The 23,245-nt window shown below is 41.4% G+C and overlaps 1 protein-coding gene across 2 annotated transcripts in view; it reads left to right on the top strand.

The window, feature by feature from the left end:
* The window catches only part of RTTN (rotatin), a 120,413-nt gene that overhangs the window by 16,620 nt on the left and 80,548 nt on the right, over positions 1-23,245 (top strand). Inside the window, exons 8-16 of one of the 2 annotated variants that reach the window (XM_060244065.1) lie at positions 203-368; positions 1,316-1,491; positions 2,488-2,603; positions 5,902-6,072; positions 12,857-13,069; positions 19,108-19,220; positions 20,622-20,748; positions 21,054-21,179; positions 22,316-22,432. In XM_060244065.1, the coding sequence (XP_060100048.1) occupies positions 203-368; positions 1,316-1,491; positions 2,488-2,603; positions 5,902-6,072; positions 12,857-13,069; positions 19,108-19,220; positions 20,622-20,748; positions 21,054-21,179; positions 22,316-22,432 (1,325 nt within the window). Of the gene's footprint in view, positions 1-202; positions 369-1,315; positions 1,492-2,487; positions 2,604-5,901; positions 6,073-12,856; positions 13,070-19,107; positions 19,221-20,621; positions 20,749-21,053; positions 21,180-22,312; positions 22,433-23,245 lie in introns of both variants that reach the window. The other variant, XM_060244064.1, reaches the window with a different exon arrangement.

Here is a 23,245-nt window from a genome sequence, read left to right as displayed (position 1 = left end):
AAATATATTGTTCTGGTGCATTTTTATCTTTGATTTTATTGATGTATGATGATATGGTTTTTTACTGAGGTTTTTTTTCTTGATGTAGCTGTTCAGGAGGTATTTTTTACTGTACATGAGCATAAAATATTTTAATTATTTCTGTACTAGTCATTATATGCTTGTGACAGAAAATTGATTGATAGTATATTGTTTATATAAGGTACCGTTTCCCAGAATTCCTCAATGTCATACTCTCAAGAAGCCAGACAGTTGTCTCAGTCTCAGAATCCATCTCCTGGAAGTAGCAGTCCTCGACCATCTGTGATAGGGCGTACAGGTCAGCGTCCCAGAGGTGATGGTCAAGACTGGGATGCCATATCTTCCAGGTGAGGTAGCTGATATTAAGTATGGGGAATTAATTTAATTTTGGTAGTCTTGGGTAAGCGAGATATCTGTAAGCCAGGCACCTTATCCCATTCCATTAATCCCATTCTGATAGATTCAGAGATCTTTACATGCAAACAGAAGTGTGGTGCTTTCTCTCCTTTTTGCATGAATGGCAAGCTTAGAAATCTCACGCATTTCATGGTGTTCACGCAATGCCCTGTGCTAGGGTACCTGACTCTCATGACTTTGTTGTTCCTTTCCACTGCTTCTGCTGCTATATTGTTGGAAGCAAAATCTGAGTGGAATGGCCACATGGTCTGCAGGACTAAGAGAGGGCTCGCAGAGGCCTTTCATAGATGGCTAAAGCAACAATAACAGAAAAACCCAAACACTGCAGCAGATTACCTGGAGATGCCTTGACACATGTATATATTAGATCTCGGTCAACAGCTAGAAAGTTAGCAAGCAGATGGAAGCATGTGTATTTTTTCTGGCTCCTTAAGACATAACCCTTTTTGCTCATGAGGTTAAGCACTTCTGAATGTTACTGAATCTGACTTGGTATTCAGTAGTAAAAGCCTCATCTTGTTAATGTAGTATTAAATAGAGTTTATGCCCCCCTCTAGATCATGGTAGCAGCCCCTTTAGTTGAAGACTATGTGATTGTTGTTATGCCTTTGCTTAATTTTAGCATTCTCACCAATGATGCCCAAGTGGACTAGGCTTTTTGCACTTCTCATTTCTTGCAGTTTCTTCATTGTGCTGTGGAAATTTTATGCTGTGGGTCATTGTTGGGGAAGGGGCTTAAGAAAGAATTTGTCAATTCAAGAAAGAATCTTCCAAGAATTTGTCAAGCCGCGTTCTTCAGGACAGCTAGGTCACTGCTATCCATGGGCAGTGAGGATGTATTTTGTATACTAATATTGCTGTTGTTTCCCTTTTGCAGTGGAAGCAGTGCTCATGCAAATGCCAGCTCCAGGGTGTATTCACCTTTAGATATGGGTTATACGGACCTGCCAGAACTGGGAAATGAAAACTCTTTGGAATTACAGTTCCAACAGCTTAGTCTTCCTCAGTTCTGTGTGGCTATCTTGGAATATGCTGTACCTCTTCTAAGAACTGGTAACTGAAAAAGTGGAATCATTTTTTCCTTGCTTGTGATAGACTGGGAGTTTTGTACCATTAGGCAATTCTCTTCCCCTCCACCTTAATATTTTTTAAAAGAAACTGTTAAAATGCTCTGTAGAGCTGCATGAAGCAGGGATAGGCAGTATGTGAGCATTTGGTTGCACTGTATGTCAGGGAGCCCAAATGTCTTTGTCTTAGAAAAATAAATGCAGTTTATTGATCTTATGGAAAAGATTGTCTAGATTAAGAACAATCCTCAAGGATGGGCAGCAAAGAACCAAGGAGGAAATGCCAGAATTTTTGTTACCTGGCTGTAACATCTGTATAGAGTATTTTGGAAATAAACAGCTGCCTATCCTGTGATTTTTGGTAGCTACCAAACTTATTGAACATACAGCCATTGCTTATGCAGAGCAGACCAAGCTGCCTAAAGAAAAAAGTTCAACTAGCTATCTCTTGTTTTTAAAGCTCATAAGAGATTCAAATGCCTTTTTTCATTTAGCGGTCATGGCTGATACTCCTGTTTCCATTGGTAAGCCAAAATGGAGCAATTAAGAAGTTTTTGGTGGGTGGAGTCAAAGAAGGGTGTAGTTCCTTAGAAAGGTGCATGGGTGATATGCAGCCTATGCTAGCTGCCAGCATGAAACATCTCTTGGTTGGTTGACTGTAATGTAGTGACATTAAATCTTATGTTGCCTGAAATATTATTGCACGGAGTGGAGAACTGAAGGGATCCTCCTAATACTTGTAATGGCTCTGAATCTGTCAGTCCATGAGTTATCAAAACCTTCCCTTTGTCTAGAAAAATAATCTATAGTTCAAAGGTTTTCTAGATTGCTAAGAGTAAGTGGGATTAGATGCTGAGCAACTAACATGAAATTTAAAAAAGTGATGTTCAGAATTCCAATAATTCTTGTTTTAAATTGCTGTCTTCCGAATGCTTTGTAGCAAAGAAATTAAGTTCTCCAACCTTCACATGTGAATTCTTAGGTAGCAAGAGAATGATCATGCAAGTCCTTGAGTTGCTTGCTGAAGACCTGCCGCTTATTGTGGATGCTGTATCAGAAAATGTTTGGGAAGAAAGCAGTCTCTTTGGGCTAGAACTTGTGAGTGTTCTAAGATGAAGATGTATAAAATCTGCTTTTGTTTTTAAAAAGGATGATATTTAAAAATTTCTAGCTTTTATCAAGAATATAGAATGGAAAATCTTGTTGCAATGGATAAAGTATTTGATTGTTGGGATTGCAGCCCTCAGGGGTGAAGTGGTTGTCATTTCAAACTTCTATCAAGGTGCTAGAAGCCCTGCTGATATTCTCCTTCATGCTGTAAGCCTAGCTGATACTCTCCTCTGAGAAGTAGAAACCTTCCTCCTGTGGCATTGGGGAGATAGGACTGCATTATCAGATGCTGCTTGGAAGAGCTTTTTTCCCCTTAGTGACCAGAGGCTGCACCTATGGCATGCATCATAAGTGGGTGCTAAGGACATCCTTAGAGCCATTCATGGAGTACAGTTTTTTCTTGTCTGTTGTCTGCTTGTTGTTTCAGATTTGTCATATGAGTTGTCTGCTTGTTTCAGAAGATTGGTCATAAACACTAATATGTACGTTTGAACTAACTGGAACTGTGTGTGTTGGGTGCAGTCATGTCACTTCTGGCCTGTGATGACCCTATAAAGTAATGGCCCTGACCTGAATAACCCAGGTTTATCCCAGTTTTGTCAGGTCTTGGAACTATGTTGAGTCAGCCCTGGTTGGTCAGTATTCGGATGGGAAACTACCAAGCAATACCAGGGTCGCAATGCAGATGGGAAACCACCTCTGATTGTCTGTTGCCTTGAAAACTCAGCTGTGACTTGATGGAAAAAAATTAATGATCTCCAAAACATCCTATCATTAACAGCCTTGCTCAGGTCTTTCAGACTGAAGGCCATGGCTTTCTTTATTGAGTCAATCCATCTCATGTTGGATCCTTACTCTTTTCCTACTGCCATGTACTAACCAGAGCTAATTCAAATTAGCTGGGAATTTCTTTTGCCTGAATGAAGAGCCACTGCAACATTCTCTATCTCTCTTTGGAACTCTTCATATGTAATGAAGTAAAAATTTTGAAATCAAAGGACAATTGTTGTGGCTTCTATAACTTGGGATTTGCTCAAGAAATGAATTAATTGAAGATTAATGTTTCTGAGACTGAAGATTGGCAATTGATCTTTTGGGGACCTTAAGAAGTAAAGTTTCGATTAAGAGTCTCACATTAATGAATTTATCTGTTTTGATCTATTTAGTACATTATAGATTTGGAAGTATTTTATGATTAATGCTTGGCTTCTTTAATGTTTCATGGTTCTACTCTGAATTAAATGTGAATTATTTGGGGATTCCTCCTCTTGGATGCACACTAATGTGGGGAGGGGGCTTGTATATGTCAGCAAACTGAGAGCAATACCGTAAGGGGTCATAGGAGAGTCACTCAAGGTGGAATGATCACAGCTGAGACACCCGACTAAGAGGGTTCCTCTTCCCTCACGGATCAATGGCACATCAGCAGAAGATAACATAATTTCAGTGGTGATGGGGCAACAGGATCCTTGAAGGGTAGCTACTGGGCAGCAGCAGTAATGGAAAGTGATACTGGAAGAGGATCTTTCATAGACAATGACAGTGTTGCTTCCAGTTAATACTTCACAGAAGAAGGCAATGGTAAACCACTTCTGACCAACTCTTATCTTGAAAATTCTATGATGGGACAGTCCAAAATGAAAAAAAAGATATATTGCTGGAAGATGGAACCCTCAAGTCAGATGGCACTCGTTGAGCTACTGGGGAATTTTCTTACCTTGAAAATTCTATGATGGGACAGTCCAAAATGAAAAAAAAAAAGATATATTGCTGGAAGATGGAACCCTCAAGTCAGATGGCACTCTTTGAGCTACTGGGGAAGAGCTGAGGTCATTTGTGACTAGTGCTACTCTTAGTGATGCAACTGGATTGAAGCCAAAAGGATGTTCAGTTGACATGGATGGATGCAAAAGGAAAGTCCAAATCTGTTCTGATGTGTACAGTAGGAACATAATGAAAATATGAATCAAGCAAGGTAAGCTTGAAATCATAAAATGAGAAATGGAACATTTCAAACATTGCAATCCTGAGAATGAGTGAATGAAAGTGGGCTGGATTAGGACATTTTCAGTCAGAAAATTACAAAGCGCCTTACTCATGGAATGACAAATACAGAAGAAAAGGATTTGCTCTAATGGTGAGGAAAGATGTAGCATAGGTAGTCAGGGGCTATAATGCAGTCTGACTGAATAATATCAGTCAGATCTCATGGAAAGCCTGTTGATGTAACTATCATTCAAGTTTATATCCCAACTACAGATGCTGATGAAGAACTGACTGAAAGCTTTTATGCAAATATCCAGGAAGAAATTGATCACACACCTAAGCAAGATGTGCTAATAATCATAGATGACTAGAAAGCAAAGGTAGAAAGCAAACAAGAATAAAATATTGTTGGAAGATTTGGGCTAGCACAAAATGAAGCAGGAGAACAACTAATAGAATTCATTGTTCATTGCAAACACAGGCAATCAAATGGACAATTGTATATGTGGACATCACTGGGCAGCCAGTATAGAAATCAACTAGATTACATAATTGGAAGCAGAAGATGGAAAACCTCTAGTCTCTCTGCTAAAACAAGACCAGACTCCGATTGTGGTACATACCATGAAATGTTAATATTGAACGTTAGAATAAAGCTGAAGAAAAACAACACATTCATAATAATGTCAAAATGTTCCTGAAGAGATTAAAGACAGTGTAAAGAACAGATTTGCATTACTAAGTTCAAGTGAATGTGAACTGATTCACCTGAGATATTATCAAGCAAGACTGTGCAAAGACTATTCTTGTAACCAAAAGAAAAGCCTTGATGATGACTGATGAGATTCTTAAAATTGCTAAACAAATTTTAGGTGACAGAAACACAAGCAACAGAAACACAAGCAAACTTGTGACAGAAACAGAAGCAAAAGTCTAAACCGCTGAGTTCCAGGAACTCACACATAGAGACAAAGATAATTATTATGAACAAATTCATGAGAAATACCAGAGATTCAAGGTGGATTCAGAAAAGGAAGAGACACTGAGATCATATTGCAAATTTATAAAGGGTATTTTAGTGAGCTACTATCTCTGTATTGCAAAACCAGCCCTGTTTTCTATACAAATGTCAGACATTGAAGCTAAAGTAGCTTTATTTTGGAATTTCTTAACCTGCAGAGAGTAGTCTATTTTGGGCATGTTTATCTCCTAAGGGTAGCACAATAGCAACTGGATGTGTTCTTGTTTTTCTTAATTTTTATTAAGGAACACTAATTGGTCGTTTCCTTTCTATTTGCAGAAAGAAAAGCTGCTTAGAGTCCTGGATTCATTGGGTGAAACCATTTCTTACCACCAAAGTAACGTGGGCTCAGGGGCAACAGATCCTCTTATATTACACCACAGAATGGTGTTCATTAGTGTTTCACTTTTCACAGTTCGACTGCTACAAATGCTTCTCCCGGTAGAAAAGGTAAGAGACCATTTCTCCTACCCACCTATGTTCAAGTCTACTGTAAAAATAAGCTACACATGTTAACAGTAATTTTTAAAATATGTAGGCAGCTCTGCATTTGGCTCTGTCATATAGGTATAGAGCCTTGTAAATCTTTTGAGTGTAGTATGTAATTTTAATTCTCACTTAGAAAGTATTTTAAATGTCAGAATCTTTCATTTTTGTGTTGCGCCCTTTTAATACCTTTGGAATATTGTGTATGTGCAATTTTGAGAACCATGTGAGTATTTGGAACTAGTAGAAAACTTATTTAATGTGATATTTCTTTGTAGATTGGGTTTGCCCCAAGGAAAGTGTGTGTTAAGTTCAGGGACATCCCAGAGGCAGAAGCAAGTGTTCTAAGGTGGGCATCAATGGTGCCTGTTTCATAGGTGTAAGCTTGTCAAGTACATTGTTTGAAGTTCATGAAAAACATTTAGTCTATAGGCTATAGCTATTACTTGTGTGTTTTCAGAGTTCAGTGAATGGTTTGATTTCTAGTATGGGTATATGATCTGAAGTGTTCCATTTTGTTCAACAAGAAGAGAACCAAGAGTCACACCAGTTGGAACAAAGAGGTGGAGAAAGGCTTCTTTCTTTGTCTCTTTGCTCTGTTTTGTTCAGCTCTTTGACATAGAGTTTCCAGTCATGACTGTCTAAATAAGTCTCTGCCATATGTTATTCTTTATGTCAATTATGCATTATCATGATACAGTTTTTATAAGCGGGAGTAAATTGTATAATGTTACTGCAGTTTTATGAAGGACTGGTAAATGCAGGTTTGATATTCTGCCATCTGGTGGTTAAAGAAAAGAGCAGTGTTATAGTTTGATTTATACAGTAGTCTGGTACACATTTAGAAGTATCACATGGTGTCTCTTCTGCACAGATAATGGTAAAATATTATGTGAAACAGGCTGTGCTTCCCATGCAGCCATGCTTTACCTGGGCAAATAAAGATTTTGGTTTTTGATAAAGCACCAGTTCTTTTCGACTCTGGGGTGACGTTGCTGTCATGTTTTCACAGCAGACTTTTCAAGCAGTAGTTTGCTGTTGCCTTCCCCAGTCATCTTCACTTTCCCCCCAGCAAGCTGGGTACTCATTTTACTGACCTTGGAAGGATGGAAGGCTGAGGCAACCTGAGCCGGCTACTTGAACCGCTTCTGCTGGAATCGAACTCAGGTCGTGAGCAGAGGGCTCCGACTACAGTACTGCAGCTTTACCACTCTGCGCCACAAGGATATAGATTGGTAATTGATGAGAAACAATAGTTGTTTAACTAGTGAGGTCGGGAAGGGTGCTGTTTTTGGTGTAGCTGGATGAGTTGGTTGTACAGATGCATTGTATCCTAGTTGAATTGGCATCTGGAGTAGTCATAGTGCTTAAGTGCACAGGCAGCCATCTTAAGACATTTCCAGGTAAAATTATTTATATAGACCAGTTTCAGTATGGGGCTTTTGGTATGGTTTTGTGACTAAAACTGCAATGGCCAGCCTGGTTTGGAAGTCCTTCACTGGGAGATAGACAGGGAGATTCAACTGGACACATCGAGTTCCGGTACTGCTGACTAAGTGATCTGAAAACGCTGCCATGATGAAAATGGAAGCCACTGTACTCCAATGGTTTCTGCCCTGTTGCTTATGGATGTGATACTTAAGGGGTGTCTGTAGCCCCAAGGTAAAGCTCAATTAATTTCATAGAGAGGGTTAAGGCTCTAGAGCAGGGGTGGCCAACGGTAGCTCTCCAGATGTTTTTTGCCAACAACTCCCATCAGCCCCAGCCATTGGCTATGCTGGCTGGGGCTGATGGGAGTTGTAGGCAAAAACATCTGGAGAGCTACCGTTGGCCACCCCTGCTCTAGAGGGTCAAACTAGTTCAGAACACTACAGCCAGGTTAACTAGCCTTAGCATCCTTAGCCTTGAAATGAATGGGTTTATACTGGAGTAACTCTCCTTGCACTGTAAATACTGCTTTCTCTCTTTGAGTTGTACAGAAGTTGTGTGCTTTCACCTTCAGGGGTAGGCAGTTATTCACTGGTGGTGGAGTGTTTTCTGTGATTTTACCCCAGCAATGGGACTGTCTTCTAAGGCAGATTTGTCTGTTGCTGTCTTTGTTTTAAGTGAGGTATGAAATCTGTACACCCTTGGGGTGGTTGATATATGTGGTTTGAATAATGATGGATTCTTGTTGCTCCGTGAGCTAACTTCTCAAGACTGAATGTACTTGTTTTTATTGCTGTTGGTTAATTTTGCTTGTTCTGAAATGTTGTATCAAAATATAGAGACTTGTTTTATTTTGTATGCTGTGTTACTGATCTTCCTAACCTGCCTTGGATATGTTTAATTAGAATAATCCTTTGACAGATTCTAAAAAAATAAAATAACCATAGGTTCCCTTCCCCCCCACCATGGAAACTCAAGGCGGCTAAAGGAGATATGGTAGTATTGTTACAGAAAGTGCTTTGGGTTTCCTATTTTTAAATGGGGAAATTAGCTGGAATACCCAAACAAAGCTTTTAGGAGACTGTGGGGCCTTGATGGGGGGTGATGGGAGATGATGGCCTTATTGGGTCATTACAAGGGGTGTCCAGAGGTAAAACAAAAGGTGAACCTTGTACCTGTATGGCCACTCAGAAAGGGTAGTTTAAGTTTTAATTTAATTTTGACATTCCCTGGAAACAAGAAGATAACAATACAATGGGGTGGCACATGGCATATTGACAAAAGCAGGGTGAAGATTAGTCACGAGGAGAAGGGAAACAGTGAAGGAATTATCTGAGCACACAGGCAAATTCCAGTATTTTTCCATTGCATCCACTGAAGGTGGTGGGGAGAAAGGTCAATCAGAGGCTTGCCACCTCCTATGCAGCCCAGCCTTCCAGTATGGAGATCTTGGGGCCTTTTTGGGACACACCGGCTAGCTTGTGGAAGCCCCCATGTCTTTTAGGGCTACCCTCTTTATTTGGTAGCGCTCTGGTATCAGTATATTTATTTATTTATTTATTTATTTAATGGACTTATATCCCGCCCTTCTCACCGAAGTGTCTCAGGGCGGCTCACAACACAATAATTCACATAATTCAGTTTAAAACATTTACAAGTACAGTTAAACCACAATTGATAAAACAAGATAAAATAAAACCAGCGGTCTATAAAAGCATTTTGTTCCATCCAAGATGTTCTCCTCTTCAGTTAGGTGTTGTAGGCCTGCCGGAAGAGGGCTGTCTTACAGGCCCTGCGGAACTGCCCTAGGTCCCGCAGGGCCCGCACCTCCTCCGGCAGCTGGTTCCACCAGTAAGGTGCCGCTATTGAGAAGGCCCGATCCCTGGTGGATTTTAGACGGGCCTCCTTTGGCCCGGGGACTACCAACAGGTTTTGTGAACCCGAGCGTAGTACTCTCTGGGGAACGTGTGGGGAGAGACGGTCCCTAAGGTAGGCAGGTCCTAGGCCATATAGGACTTTAAAGGTAATGACCAACACCTTGTACTGGACTCGGAATATTACTGGCAGCCAGTGCAGATCCCGGAGCCCCGGCCGAATGTGCTCCCATCTTGGGAGCCCTAATAACAGCCGGGCAGCAGCATTCTGCACCAACTGCAGCTTCCGGGTCCGGCACAAGGGTAGCCCCATGTAGAGGGCATTACAGTAGTCCAACCTCGAGGTGACCGTAGCATGAATCACTGTTGCTAGGTCGTCGCGTTCCAGGAAGGGGGCCAACTGCCTCGCCCGCCTAAGGTGAAAGAAAGCGGACTTGGCAGTGGCTGCTATCTGAGCCTCCATCGTCAGAGAAGGCTCCAATAGCACCCCCAGGCTCTTGACCCTGCCCGACGCTGTCAGCGGCGCGCCGTCAAAAACTGGCAGGGGGATTTCCCTTCCCGGGCCGCAGCGACCCAAGCAAAGGACCTCTGTCTTCGCCGGATTCAGCTTCAGCCCGCTCAGCCTAAGCCACCTAGCCACTGCCCGTAACGCCCGGTCCAGATTTTCTGGAACGCAGGCGGGCCGGCCGTCCATAAGCAGATAGAGCTGGGTGTCATCAGCATATTGATGACAGCCCATACCTTCGGGCAATCTGGGCAAGGGGGCGCATATAGATGTTGAATAACATCGGGGAAAGTACCGCCCCTTGAGGCACCCTGCAGTCAAGCGTGTGTCTCTGGGACAGTTCCTCCCCAATCGCCACCTTTTGTCCCTGACCGTCAAGGAAAGAGGAAAGCCATTGCAAGGCCAGCCCCTGAATCCCTGCGTCGGCAAGGCGGCACGCCAGAAGCCGATGGTCGACCATATCGAACGCTGCCGATAGGTCCAACAACATCAGCACCGCCGAGCCGCCTTGATCCAGATGCCGCTGAAGGTCATCCACCAGGGCGACCAGCACCGTCTCCGTCCCATGGCCTGGGCGAAAACCAGACTGGTAGGAGTCAAGGACAGAAGTATCCTCCAGGAAACTCTGTAGCTGCATCGCCACTGCCCTCTCAATAAGTTTGCCCCAAAAGGGCAAATTCGAGACCGGCCGATAGTGTGCCAATTCGGCCGGATCTAATGTTGTTTTCTTCAGGAGGGGACGTTCCATAAAATAACATTTAGAACACTGTTTGTAATTATATAGTTTAACACATAAGGCACTTGATGATCAGACAATAAAGAATAATGCTAGGTGGCATATCTACATCACTTAGTGCAGAAAAGGCCTTTTATGTGTGGAAAGCTTAGTAATTTGCATAACATCACAGAATCCTGCACCTGTATATTTCATATTTCTGAGGGTCAGAAACCGAAGCCCTTAGATGCCGGGGTCTTGTTTATGGAACCATGGGGTGGGTGGGAGGGCTGAGGGCAATGGTGGTGGCTGTTTCCAGCACAGAGCAGGTAAACCATGTCAGGTGTGGGAAACTGGACCCTGCCCTAGCCCCTACTGGGCTTACTGGAGATGTCAGTGGCGGCTATGGGGCAGGGGTGGCCAATGTAGCCATTTAACATGCTGCACTGTTCCAGGTCACCCTCCTTTTGCCCCAGACTGAGGCAAATTGTAGGACACTACTGGTAGAGCTCCTTATGAGTACAACCATCCTCTGGTCAGACAGGCTGAAGCCATGCTTTTAGTGAAGGGCTACCTGACTGACAAGCTGGAGAGGATTGTGGAGGCCATAGTATTTTATTTATTTATTTTTATTTATTTTATTCGATTTATATCCCGCCCTCCCCACCGAGGCGGGCTCAGGGCGGCTTACAACAGAAAAAATAGTAGGCCACAAGATTCAGCATCTAGCCATCTCTTATCAGTTGGAGGCCCTGTTTTGGCCTGATAGCATTCGCTTGTCTCCATGGAAGATGGACATCTGGCTTCAAGGGCTAGGTGTGGCCTGCAGACTTAGGTAAAGCTGTAGGAGTGTTAGTTGGGCAGGAGGAGGCCCACCTCTTGTGGCAGTATTAGTGTGGGGCCAGATTTATTTTCAGGAAAGCTAGCTTGCGTTCCCATTTTCTTGAGTATGGGCATTCTCTTAAGGGATCTTGGGGTGAGGGTTTGAAAAGGAACGCCCAGCCCAGGGGGAATGCCAGGGAGTACCGTCACATTCAGGTGGCAAGGGAAACCACTTTGGGGTGGCCTCCTTCATGGGATCCTGCAGTCTGTCATCTCATGGTGCCTGCCACCCCAGCTAGTGGGTTTGGGTGGGCAGGAGAGTACTGACTGGCAGGTGGATCAGTTGATGACCAGAATCTGGTACTCCATGCTGTGTCAAGGGTTTTTACAACTGTAACCCATAAAGTTGTGGCCAGTATTGTTCCATACTGGACTATGTGTGTGTTATTTCAAACTAAACTAAAACTGGATTACTGGTTTAAGGGAATAAGAGAACCTCTTGCCTCTCATTACTCTCCCCACCTCACCTTTGGTGCTGAGGCCACAAATTCATGAGTAAAGTAAAAGGGTGAATGCTGTGCCGTAATGTAAGTCCCAGAACATACAGGGTTTATCTTGAATTGTACTCAGAGTTCACAGATAGCCAGTGTAACAGCATGTTGTATGTATTCTTGGTGAACTAGCACCTTAATGAGCCACACTGGCACAGTTTTTGAACTCTTTAAAGGCAATTTCCCATGCTCTGTCTTGTAAAATCTCTTTAGTTACATAGTGCATCAGTGACAACTTTGACCTGTTACCGGACAGTCTCATACTATTGGATAATTTGTTTGTTCTGAATTCTATATACAAGTTTATCAAATCTGCAACTCAGTTTTTATAAGGTTTTTTTTTCCTTTGAGGGAATTGTGTATGTGTTAAAAGGCTGGCAAGAGTGTGGTGGGACTGTTGTAACTGTCTGGGTATGTTCCCCAAGGTATAATCAGCCCATGGAAGGTGGAGTCCTGTTCTCCTCCAGTCCTTAATTTTTAAGGTCTCCAAGGATTGAGCTATTTTATATTATTTGTAGAATAATTTAGCTCTAATTTGATTTGAAATATATAATGTAAAGCTAATATAATGAGCTAAGATTAGTGAATTTTATAAATCCTATTATTTAATCTTTGAGAGAAGAATGAAAGAAGAAGATGAAGAAAACATGAAGATATAATGTTTAAGTGATATTAAGTTTGTATAGTGTAAAAGATTTTGTTGGAGTTGTTAATTTTTAAGTTCTTCCTTTAATAAAAAAAGAAAATGCAAAAAAAGAAGTCTGGCAAGTTATTAAAAGTTAAAAATAAAGAGCTGGTGTTTGTATTGTATTTACATACCTCTTCTCCATCATTTTCTATTTTCTTTCTGTAGGCCAGCAAAGTTTTACCAGAAAGTTTACTGGATGCTTTATTTTTCCTTTCTGTGGACATGCCTTTCTCCATGGAATATCCAAGTATTCACAGCTCAGTCACAGCCTATTTAGAGCAAACAAATTCAGAGAACTATACTACTTATAAGCAAGCTTCAGAGATTGTCTATTCAATTGAATGTACCTGTAACTTTTTGCTGGATGTCGACAAAGAGGTAGGAGACATCTAAACCTAGTAACTGAGATGGTTCAGCATTAAATATTTGTAGGTGTAAACTTTGTAGTGTTGTATACAATTAGTGTTGACTAGTGTACCAGTAGGACAGTTTCGTTTTCTCTCAAGGCACACCACAAAAACTTTATCTGGCCATCCAGCACTCACCTTTGACCTTTTTTGGAAGATCAGAGTTGTAATTAACATGGTAAAAGAAAAAGAATTCCCGTGAGGTAGTAATATATGTTAAATACCTAAGCACATTTTTAATATATCAGGTAGTTTTAAGGTAACAGCTGTGTATGATTACACATATTTTGTAAACGTATTTTACAAAATATGTGGAGAAAACAGATGCCTTCCCTTGCATATATTTTGAGAATGGTAATTTCAACATTGTGGATGTCAATTTCAGCTGGACAATGTAATTGTGCCATGGCCAAAGAATCCTAACTACAAAAGTTACAAAAGCATTCTTCCAAGGTCCTTCTCTGTAATACCTTAAATTTATACCCTAGTTTATGTCATCTTTATATTACCTCCATTTTCACCAATTACATAACATAGCAACTTAATACATCCATCCGGTGAATTTCAGAAGTTTGCGAGTGTAACCATTAGTGTACTGCACATGTCTAAGAATATGTTTCCACATTCTTGAGGTCTTGATAAGAAACTATGCTCAACTAGCTGAAACTGCTTCTACAGTTTCCTGTTATTCTGCCAACTCTTGGAGTACAGAAATTCATTCTTAAGCAAGCAGAGCAAGCAACACTGTAAAACAGCATTAATTTTTTCTTAATTACCACAGTGTCTTATGACATACATATGGTCTGGCTGTGATGTTTTGCAATGTAAATACTGTGTGTTATTGTATGTTTTAATGTGGGCTATAAATGTATGTTGCTGTGATCTAAAATGTGGGCCTGCAGAATAAAAAAAAGGTCTGGATAGGTAAGCAAGGTGTGTTCTAATTGGATGGTAGCTGTATCCTAGGGGATGAAGTTGACTATTTCGTTCAGAGAGGAATTTGTGTGAGGGGAGGAAGGAGCTTGAGTGTGAGAGAAAGCTAAGTTCTGGATGCAAGTTTTAAACCTGAGTGGAAAGAGAGGAAAATCAGTCTGAGTTTCTAGCCTAAGTGGCAAGTAAAGAAAATAAGTCTATGTGGAAGTTATGCGCTTGGATGGCAACTTGGGAAGTTAAGTTTTGTAGAAGTTAGAGATATTGACTAAATAGGGAATTCTAGTATGATCAAATTTAATTACTTTGTACCATGGTTTTAATATTAGAGAATCCATGTGTCAGAGTTATAGGTCCAGTTCCTGAGTTGGGAATTATCAGTTGGTGTTCCTAAAAGATCAATGGGAATGGAGTATCTTGAATGCATGCTGTTGTTCAGTTTGGCTTTATTTGTGGGAAACACAAAGCACTGTGGGTCTTTGGATAACAAGTTGAAAGATGGTTGCCTAAGCAAGTTCAATCATGAGTTTTCAGTTGTTTTCAATATTTTATAATTATGAAGGGCACCTGAGTCCTAAGAGAGGGAATACCAGTTTCAGCTCTCATCAAAGCAGCTGGAAACCCCTTGGGGAGGGCTAAAATGCCCCTTAAGAATTGATTTTTAATTTTTTCAAGGTTGACCAAGTTATCATTCCATCCCCACACTTCAACTTCATACAGGAGATGAGGTTTAAAGTTGTCCTGCATTTGAGAAATAAAAGCTCAAGATAGACTTAACCATTCTTAATGCTGAAAATTTGATTGTTGTCAAATGGGAGGTCCAATTTACATTTTCGCTCTAAATCAGGGGTGTTGATTTGTTATGAGGGCCAAATCTGACATAAATGAATCCTTGCTGGGACAGGCCATGTTGGACTGGGCTCCGTGTGTATCTATTTAAGATTAGGTAGCAGAGATACACAGACAAACAGAATTATAGATTTAAAAAAAAAAAACCCTTAAAACATGCTTAAAACATTAACGCTTAAAGGAGTTTTCTTTGTATTTCTCCCATGGGATCCAGTGAAATGGGCAAAGGAAGCACTGGCTCTTTCCTTAGGGGATGAGAAGAGGGAGGAGCCTCAGCCAATAGAAGGAAGAGAGGCATGGCTCAGTAGTTTTGCTGTGTGATTGAGAAAGCCTGGCAAAGCAAGCTACACCCCCTCTCCTCCCCAAGAAAGGAGCTTCAGCTAACAGAGAAAAATAGAGGTTTTGCTCTGTAGCTTCTATGTGACTGAGCAAACCTTGCAAAGCAAGCTGTTATGCAGAAGGAAGCAAGAGAGAGGGAGAAGGAAGCAGATGACAACCAGTTGCTTAGGGGCCTGCTTCAGCCCCTGGGCCGCATGTTTGACACCCCTGCTCTAAATGTTACACCAAGATATTTGAATGTTAGAGCTTCTTCTTTACAATATAAACCTTGTTGCTGCAATAGCCTCCTCAAACCAATTTTGATGAGAGAAATTAATACTGTATCATCTGCGTATACCAAAATTGAGATAAGAACATAAGAACATAAGAACATAAGAGAAGCCATGTTGGATCAGGCCAACGGCCCATCAAGTCCAACACTCTGTGTCACACAGTGGCAAAAAATGTTATATACACACATACACTGTGGCTAATAGCCACTGATGGACCTGTGCTCCATACACTGTGGCTAATAGCCACTGATGGACCTGTGCTCCATACACTGTGGCTAATAGCCACTGATGGACCTGTGCTCCATATTTTTATCTAAACCCCTCTTGAAGGTGGCTATACTTGTGGCCGCCACCACCTCCTGTGGCAGTGAATTCCACATGTTAATCACCCTTTGGGTGAAGAAGTACTTCCTTTTATCCGTCTTAACCTGTCTGCTCAGCAATTTCATCGAATGCCCACGAGTTCTTGTATTGTGAGAAAGGGAGAAAAGTACTTCTTTCTCTACTTTCTCCATTCCATGCATTATCTTGTAAACCTCTATCATGTCACCCCGCAGTCGACGTTTCTCCAAGCTAAAGAGTCCCAAGTGTTTCAACCTTTCTTCATAGGGAAAGTGCTCCAGCCCTTTAATCATTCTAGTTGCCCTTCTCTGCACCTTCTCTAAAGCTATAATATCCTTTTTGAGGTGCGGCGACCAGAACTGCACACAGTACTCCAAATGAGACCGCACCATCGATTTATACAGGGGCATTATGATACTGGCTGATTTGTTTTCAATTCCCTTCCTAATAATTCCCAGCATGGCATTGGCCTTTTTTATTGCAAACGCACACTGTCTTGACACTTTCAGTGAGTTATCTATCATGACCCCAAGATCTCTCTCTTGATCAGTCTCTGCCAGTTCACACCCCATCAACTTGTATTTGTAGCTGGGATTCTTAGCCCCAATGTGCATTACTTTGCACTTGGCCACATTGAACCGCATCTGCCACGTTGACGCCCACTCACCCAGCCTCAACAGATCCCTTTGGAGTTCCTCACAATCCTCTCTGGTTCTCACCACCCTGAACAATTTAGTGTCATCCGCAAACTTGGCCACTTCACTGCTCACTCCGAACTCTAAATCATTTATGAACAAGTTAAAAAGCATGGGACCCAGTACCGAGCCCTGCGGCACCCCACTGCTTACCGTCCTCCACTGCGAAGGCTGCCCATTTATACTCACTCTCTGCTTCCTATTACTCAGCCAGTTTTTGATCCACAAGAGGACCTGTCCTTTTACTCCATGATTCTCAAGCTTTCTAAGGAGCCTTTGATGAGGAACTTTATCAAAAGCTTTCTGGAAGTCAAGGTAAACAACATCTATCGGGTCTCCTTTGTCCACATGTTTGTTCACCCCCTCAAAGAAATGCAACAGGTTAGTGAGGCAAGATCTTCCCTTGCAGAACCCATGCTGAGTCTTCCTCAATAACCCGTGTTCATCAATGTGCCTACTCATTCTGTCCTTGATAATGGTTTCTACCAACTTTCCCGGTATTGAAGTCAGACTGACTGGCCTGTAGTTTCCCGGATCTCCTCTGGAACCTTTTTTAAAGATGGGGGTGACATTTGCTACCTTCCAGTCCTCAGGAATGGAGGCAGATTTCAATGAAAGATTACAGATTTTTGTTAGAAGATCCACAAGTTCAACTTTGAGTTCCTTCAGAACTCTCGGATGTATGCCATCCGGACCCGGTGACTTATTAGTTTTTAATTTGTCTATCAGTTGTAGGACCTCCTCATTTGTCACCTCAATCTGACTCAGGTCTTTCAACACCCCTTCCAAAATTAGTGGTTCTGGGGCGGGCAAAAAGTTCTCGTCTTCTACAGTGAAGACGGAGGCAAAAAATTCATTTAGCTTTTCAGCCATTTCCCTATCCTCCTTCAGTAATCCTTTTACCCCATGGTCATCCAAGGGCCCCACTGCCTCCCTGGCTGGTTTCCTACTTCTAATATATTTGAAGAAAGTTTTATTGTTGGTCTTTATGTTTTTTGCAATATGCTCCTCATAGTCCCTTTTTGCCTGCCTGATCACAGTCTTGCATTTGATTTGCCACAGCCTGTGTTCCCTTTTACTAATCTCACTTGGACTGGTTTTCCACCGCTTAAAGGAGTCCTTCTTACCTTTTACAGCTTCCATTACTTTATTTGTTAACCACGCAGGCCTTTTCTTATGCCTGTTTGTGCCTTTCCTAACTTGTGGTATGTATTTTATCTGAGCTTCTAGGATTATAGTTTTAAATAGCGTCCAAGCTTTCTCAAGGGTTTTGACCGTATGTACCTTTCCTTTCAGTTTCTTCCTCACATGCCTCCTCATCTCAGTGTATTTACCCCTTTTAAAGTTAAACGTGGTTGTGGTGGTCTTTTTGGACAACTCCCTATTTATACAAACGGTGAAATCAATAACATTATGGTCACTGCTCCCAAGCGGCGCAATCACTTTTACATCTCTCACCAAGTCTTGGGCATTACTTAGGACCAAATCCAGGATCGCCCCACCCCTGGTAGGTTCTGAGACCATCTGCTCCATAGCACAGTCATTGAGAGCATCAAGAAACTCAATCTCTTTCTCTCGACCAGAACACATATTGACCCAATCAATCTGCGGGTAGTTAAAATCACCTATTACAACACAGTTTTTACGTTTAGCCGCTATCTTTAAGCCTTCCATCATATTATAATCGTCCTCTCTCTTTTGATTTGGTGGGCGATAACAAACTCCCATAGTTAAATTTCCTTTTGGGCCCTCTATTTCAACCCAAAGCATTTCTAAAAGTGAATCTAATTCTCTGATCTCAGCCTTACTGGACCGTATATCCTCTCTGACATACAGAGCCACCCCACCTCCAACCCTTCCCTCCCTATCCTTCCGATATAGCTTATATCCAGGAATCACCGTGTCCCACTGATTCTCCTCATTCCACCAAGTTTCTGAAATTCCCACAATGTCTATGTTTTCTCCCAGCACTAAACATTCCAATTCACCAATTTTACTTTGAACACTTCTAGCATTTGCATACAAACATCTATAATTTCCCAGGCGAGCTAGATTTCCCATATTGTATGATTTTGTGAAATGATTTTGAAATGCAGATAGGGTTATGTGTGTGTTGATCAGTGTTTATGTGCCCATGTGCTTCATCAGTGGTTAATGGTCTTGGGCAGTGGTTCTCATTATTTTTGATCTGATGACCCACAAGTCCAAATGTGGCGACCTACTTAAAATTTAAAAAAATGCACAGATTAATAAAACTTCAAGAACCAGATTCAGATTATTTATTAAATCTGAATCTGGTTCTTGAAGTTTTATTAATCTTTGATTAGATTCACAACCTGTGCTGCCTGCTTTTGGGGCAGCTGCTACATATTGAAAAATACTGAGCTGGGGCAATTTTAGTGGGACTTTAGCAAGGGTAGTAGATGTGCGTGGGTAATATTTGTATTTACGTTCCATATGATGAGCAGACATTTTGTGTTGAGTATTTGAGTGGCTGAGACATTATTCTTAGGATATGAACTGTTCAAGTAGGTTTCCTGTATCGTGTCTTACATCCTGTGTCTCTGTATTTGCTTGTTTAGGGAGAAAAGAATCTTTTTGATTTATTGGAGCTGGCAGAACAAGCCCTTAAAAGTCTACCTTATCACCAGTACTTTCCCCTGCTGCAGAAATTTATCAAAATTTGCTCAAACATGTAAGCATAACAGTTTTCCTAATCTGAGAGTATTTTCTTTAGTTTAGAACTATGTGCCACTGCTGAAGATGGAGAATGGATTTTCAGTTACTGCTTTTAGTGATGATGTTTGTTTTAAGTTTATCCAGTTAAAATTTATGTATATCTCTGCCAACGTTTTGTCAGGAACAAAGAATTCTGGGTGTTTTGTTTCGTGCTGTCTATTTAGACACGGTTTTACATAGCAGCGTTAAGAAAGCTCACGCCCTTGCCCCTGGGAACTAGAAACTTGAACACAATGGAAGTAGGGGTGGGCATGGGCCAGAAAAATATTGGTCCACTATTTGTGAGTTTCTCGGACAACATATTTTCACAGACCTTTTTGTTTAATGGACTGGTCCATGATTCATGCTGTTTGTGACATTGGAATGTGCTGGAATTGCTCCCCCCTCACCCCCTTTAGACTAGAGATGCAAACTTGTAGCAAGTGTCCAGCTCATTCTCCTCTATCTGCCTTCCAAGTTTGGTGAAAATTGGATGAGGAGGAGGATGAGGAGCCGCCCTGAGCCATTCGTGGGAAGGGCGGGATATAAATCTCAAATAAATAAATAAATAAATGTTACAGCCCTCCAAAGCAATGCTCCCAGGAAAGTGCTGCATGGGGAAATCACAGCCATAGGTTCAGGAATATGTCCCCCCCCCCCTGCAAACTAGAGGCATCAAAGTCACAGCAGATCTCCATGGGTTAGCCCTTTACCTGCCCTCCAGGTTGTCTGCAGATTAGTATTGGGGGGAAGATCCCAGGGTCCAAATATTAAATATATTTGTGATCTCCCCCCAAACTAAGGCATCAAAGTTACAGTGGACCTCCCTGGAATGACCCTCTACCTGCTTTCCAACTTACCTGCAGATTGGCATTGAGGGAGGGGAAAAGATCATATGGTTTAATGGCAATTAATGCCCTGGTGCCAGGTTGTCTGGCCCATGGATTGGCTGGAAAATGTTTTGGTCTGTGGGTGATCCATTGAAAAGTGCAAACACATGGATGGAGCAAACAGACCATGAACCGCCCCCCCCCCCCCAAAAAAAAAAATCAGTGTCCAAATTAGGTCTGTGGTCTGGTTCATGCCCATCCCTAAAGAGGAGGCAACTGATGGGATAATGTCTACAGAGGCCAGAATATTTCAGTATAGTCCTAAACATATTTGTTAGGAAAAAAGTGTCACAGGCTCATGGTTCATAATACTTGGTAAGTGGACTTGGAATTGAAGCCATAAGCAGAAATGCAAGTTACAGCTAATAAGATTTAAAAAGCAGGTAACTAAATAAGTTACGAAAACCCCTGAGCACTTGCTTCCCCAAGGTAATAATCTGTGTTTAAAGTAATGATTTGATCCTGTATTGAATTATTTCCATTTGCAGATGGAAGTCTGCTCAAGCTAGCCCATTCCTGCATTCTGAGAGTCAGAAGCTTTTCCTTCGTCTGTTGTCTCATCCTTTGCTGAATATAAGAAGCAAAGCCTATAGCTGCTGTCTCGAAATTGTTAAGGTTAGTGTTTAAAGTGATGTGTGGCTTGTTGAAAGCCTGATAAATATTTCTCATTAACTGCATTTAGTAACCTTTAAATACACTTGCATTTAATAACCTTACAACAGAACACTCATTGAGAAAAACTGCCTTAGTAATATTGGGCTGATATTCCAGGATTTAATACATGAAATTAAGCTTGTTGAGAAGTTGTGAGACATTTGTAAACTAATATGTAATGCCTGACGTGCTCTGTCCATGGAACATAAAGACAGTACTGGATACAATACAGACTTGATAATATAAAAATCTCTTTTCCCCCCTAGGAATGCTTAGGCATTCATAATAATGCTAAATCTACATCTTCAGACTGCCGTGAACTACATTTCTTGCTTCATCCTAAAGTTCTCTATGAAATCTGTAGTTTTGGTCTTCAGGACTCCCAACATGAGGTACAGTTTTTCGTAAATCATGACTGAATTGACCTGTATGTTAAAAGGAATTATTTCCTTCAAAAAAAAGAATTATTAGAGGCAGTATTAGGAAAGCTATCAAGAAAGAGTTGTAATATTTCAATAGGACTACAATTTCACCAGCAAAGGAGAACTGAGATGCTCTTTGGCCCCAAGTGTCATTCAGGAGACTTAAGATGGAGGCAGGGGCCTGACATGGCGTTCATCCATTGCTTTTTTGTAGTCCCAGCATTTGAAAGATTTGGGGATGGGCAGTGAAGATGAAAAGACCCCTTGAATACTAATTTGGGCCTGTTGCCTTTTACCCTATTAGAGACAATCTGAAAACAGTTTGTGTTTGAACACAGTTGCATGTTGTCTTTGACATACAGAAAAACAGGTTTGTTCATCAAGGGACTTGTGCATTTGTAGAGGCTATATAGAAACTATGGGAATTGGTGGTAATGATGAAAAGAAACTAGAAAGTTGTTGTTTACCACTGAGCTGCATGCCCTGAAATGTTTGCTAGCCATATGAACTTTTTGTCTAAGCTACGGAAAGGCAGTCAGGAAAGAGTCACTCGCTACCACTTAAGAACTGTTTTTGCTTCTTAGCCTTCAGCAGAAGTTTCTAAAACCTTTTGAAACTTGTTTTCAGTCTTGAGTACTAGAAACCTCAAAGCTGAGATTTCTTAGGGCTCCAACTCTGTTCTCAGCAAGAAACTTGGAACATGAAAACGAGATATATGACAGTTCTGCTGAAACATATTCCTGTAATGCTCCTGTTACTCTGTGGGGACCAAGCAAAGACAGCCTTCTATTTTTGCTACTTTTCCCTCACCTTGCATGCTGTGAATGTATTACCTAAATCTTTTCTGTGGGGGTGAGGGAGGGCTAGGTTTATCTGTCCTTGTCACTGCTGTACTGTATGCAATTCTTACATTCTAGTTGGGGACTATTTGTGGAGAACAGGCAGGAGTCTCATTACAGTATTTCACTGCAGCCATTGTTTTCTTTTAAAGCACAAGAACTATTAGGCGTGCAGTCCTGAGGCACAGCCTAATTTCTGTTTCTGACATCAACAAATTGACTTGGCTGTTCTTTATTGCTCTCTCTTACCTTCTCTCGTCAAAGCAGGTATCCTCAGCTGCCATGTTGATGCTGATGTATCTTCTTCAGGGCCGATTGATGATGGCACCAATGACCTGGAACAAGTTTATTGAGGCCCTCTATCCTGTTGTTCCAATTCTTCAGGTAATCTCAGGTTTTCAAAGCACAGTTTATCTTGAAGTACACTTAATTGCTTTGCCAATAGGAGCAGCCCTGGCATCCCACAATGTGGGGGAAATATATATGAACATGGCAACCAAGCAAATAAGGGGGAGAAGAGTAATTGATGCATCTGGTTTGCAGGTGTTATGGTGAATACTGGAGAGCTATGGGGCATTAGGTTTCTTAAAACAGGATAGGCCACAGATGGATTTTTCTCCTAAACAAACTGATTCCCATTCTTCCTAATCTTCTAAATCCTGTGTTATGTGAGGAGTTATGATTTTCTTGTGCCTCTTGAAATTTCTTGACAGTTGGATCTGCTTTGGAGTCATTGCTTAAATAATATGCACATAAGTTTTCCACCTACCTTAAAGCTATGAGAATATCATCAGGGAGAGTTCGTAGTAGTTCTGAGCCAAAACAAGTTATGTGGCATCTTGTCCCTCTTTCTCCCTCATTTGTTGGTGGGTTTTGCATCCTCTTGCTAAAGTGTGTAAAATTGCTAAAGTGTGTAAAATTGCAAATGGGCAAGTGTCATGGTGGGTGGGAATGTGTTCTGTTTTCAGTTGTTCACTTTTCTTGACCCAGTCAGCTTAGCAGGGACAGATTGTGGGTGGAGATCTGCATTCCAAATATACATCTCACTGGAACTAAACCTGTGCTACATCGAAATATAGATGTTCTGTTTATGTAACATGTTACCTTAACTGGGATACATCTCCTGTTCTCCTCCAGTGGTTCCTGCAGAACTAGAATTCTGTTCGTGCAGAGCTTTTCCTTTACTTCACTGTGATG

This window comes from Heteronotia binoei, chromosome 7 (genome assembly GCF_032191835.1).
Source record: "Heteronotia binoei isolate CCM8104 ecotype False Entrance Well chromosome 7, APGP_CSIRO_Hbin_v1, whole genome shotgun sequence".
NCBI classification, from domain to species: Eukaryota; Metazoa; Chordata; class Lepidosauria; order Squamata; family Gekkonidae; genus Heteronotia; species Heteronotia binoei.
Note: the sequence above shows the minus strand (reverse complement) of the source record. Positions and strands in the feature narration are given on the sequence as shown.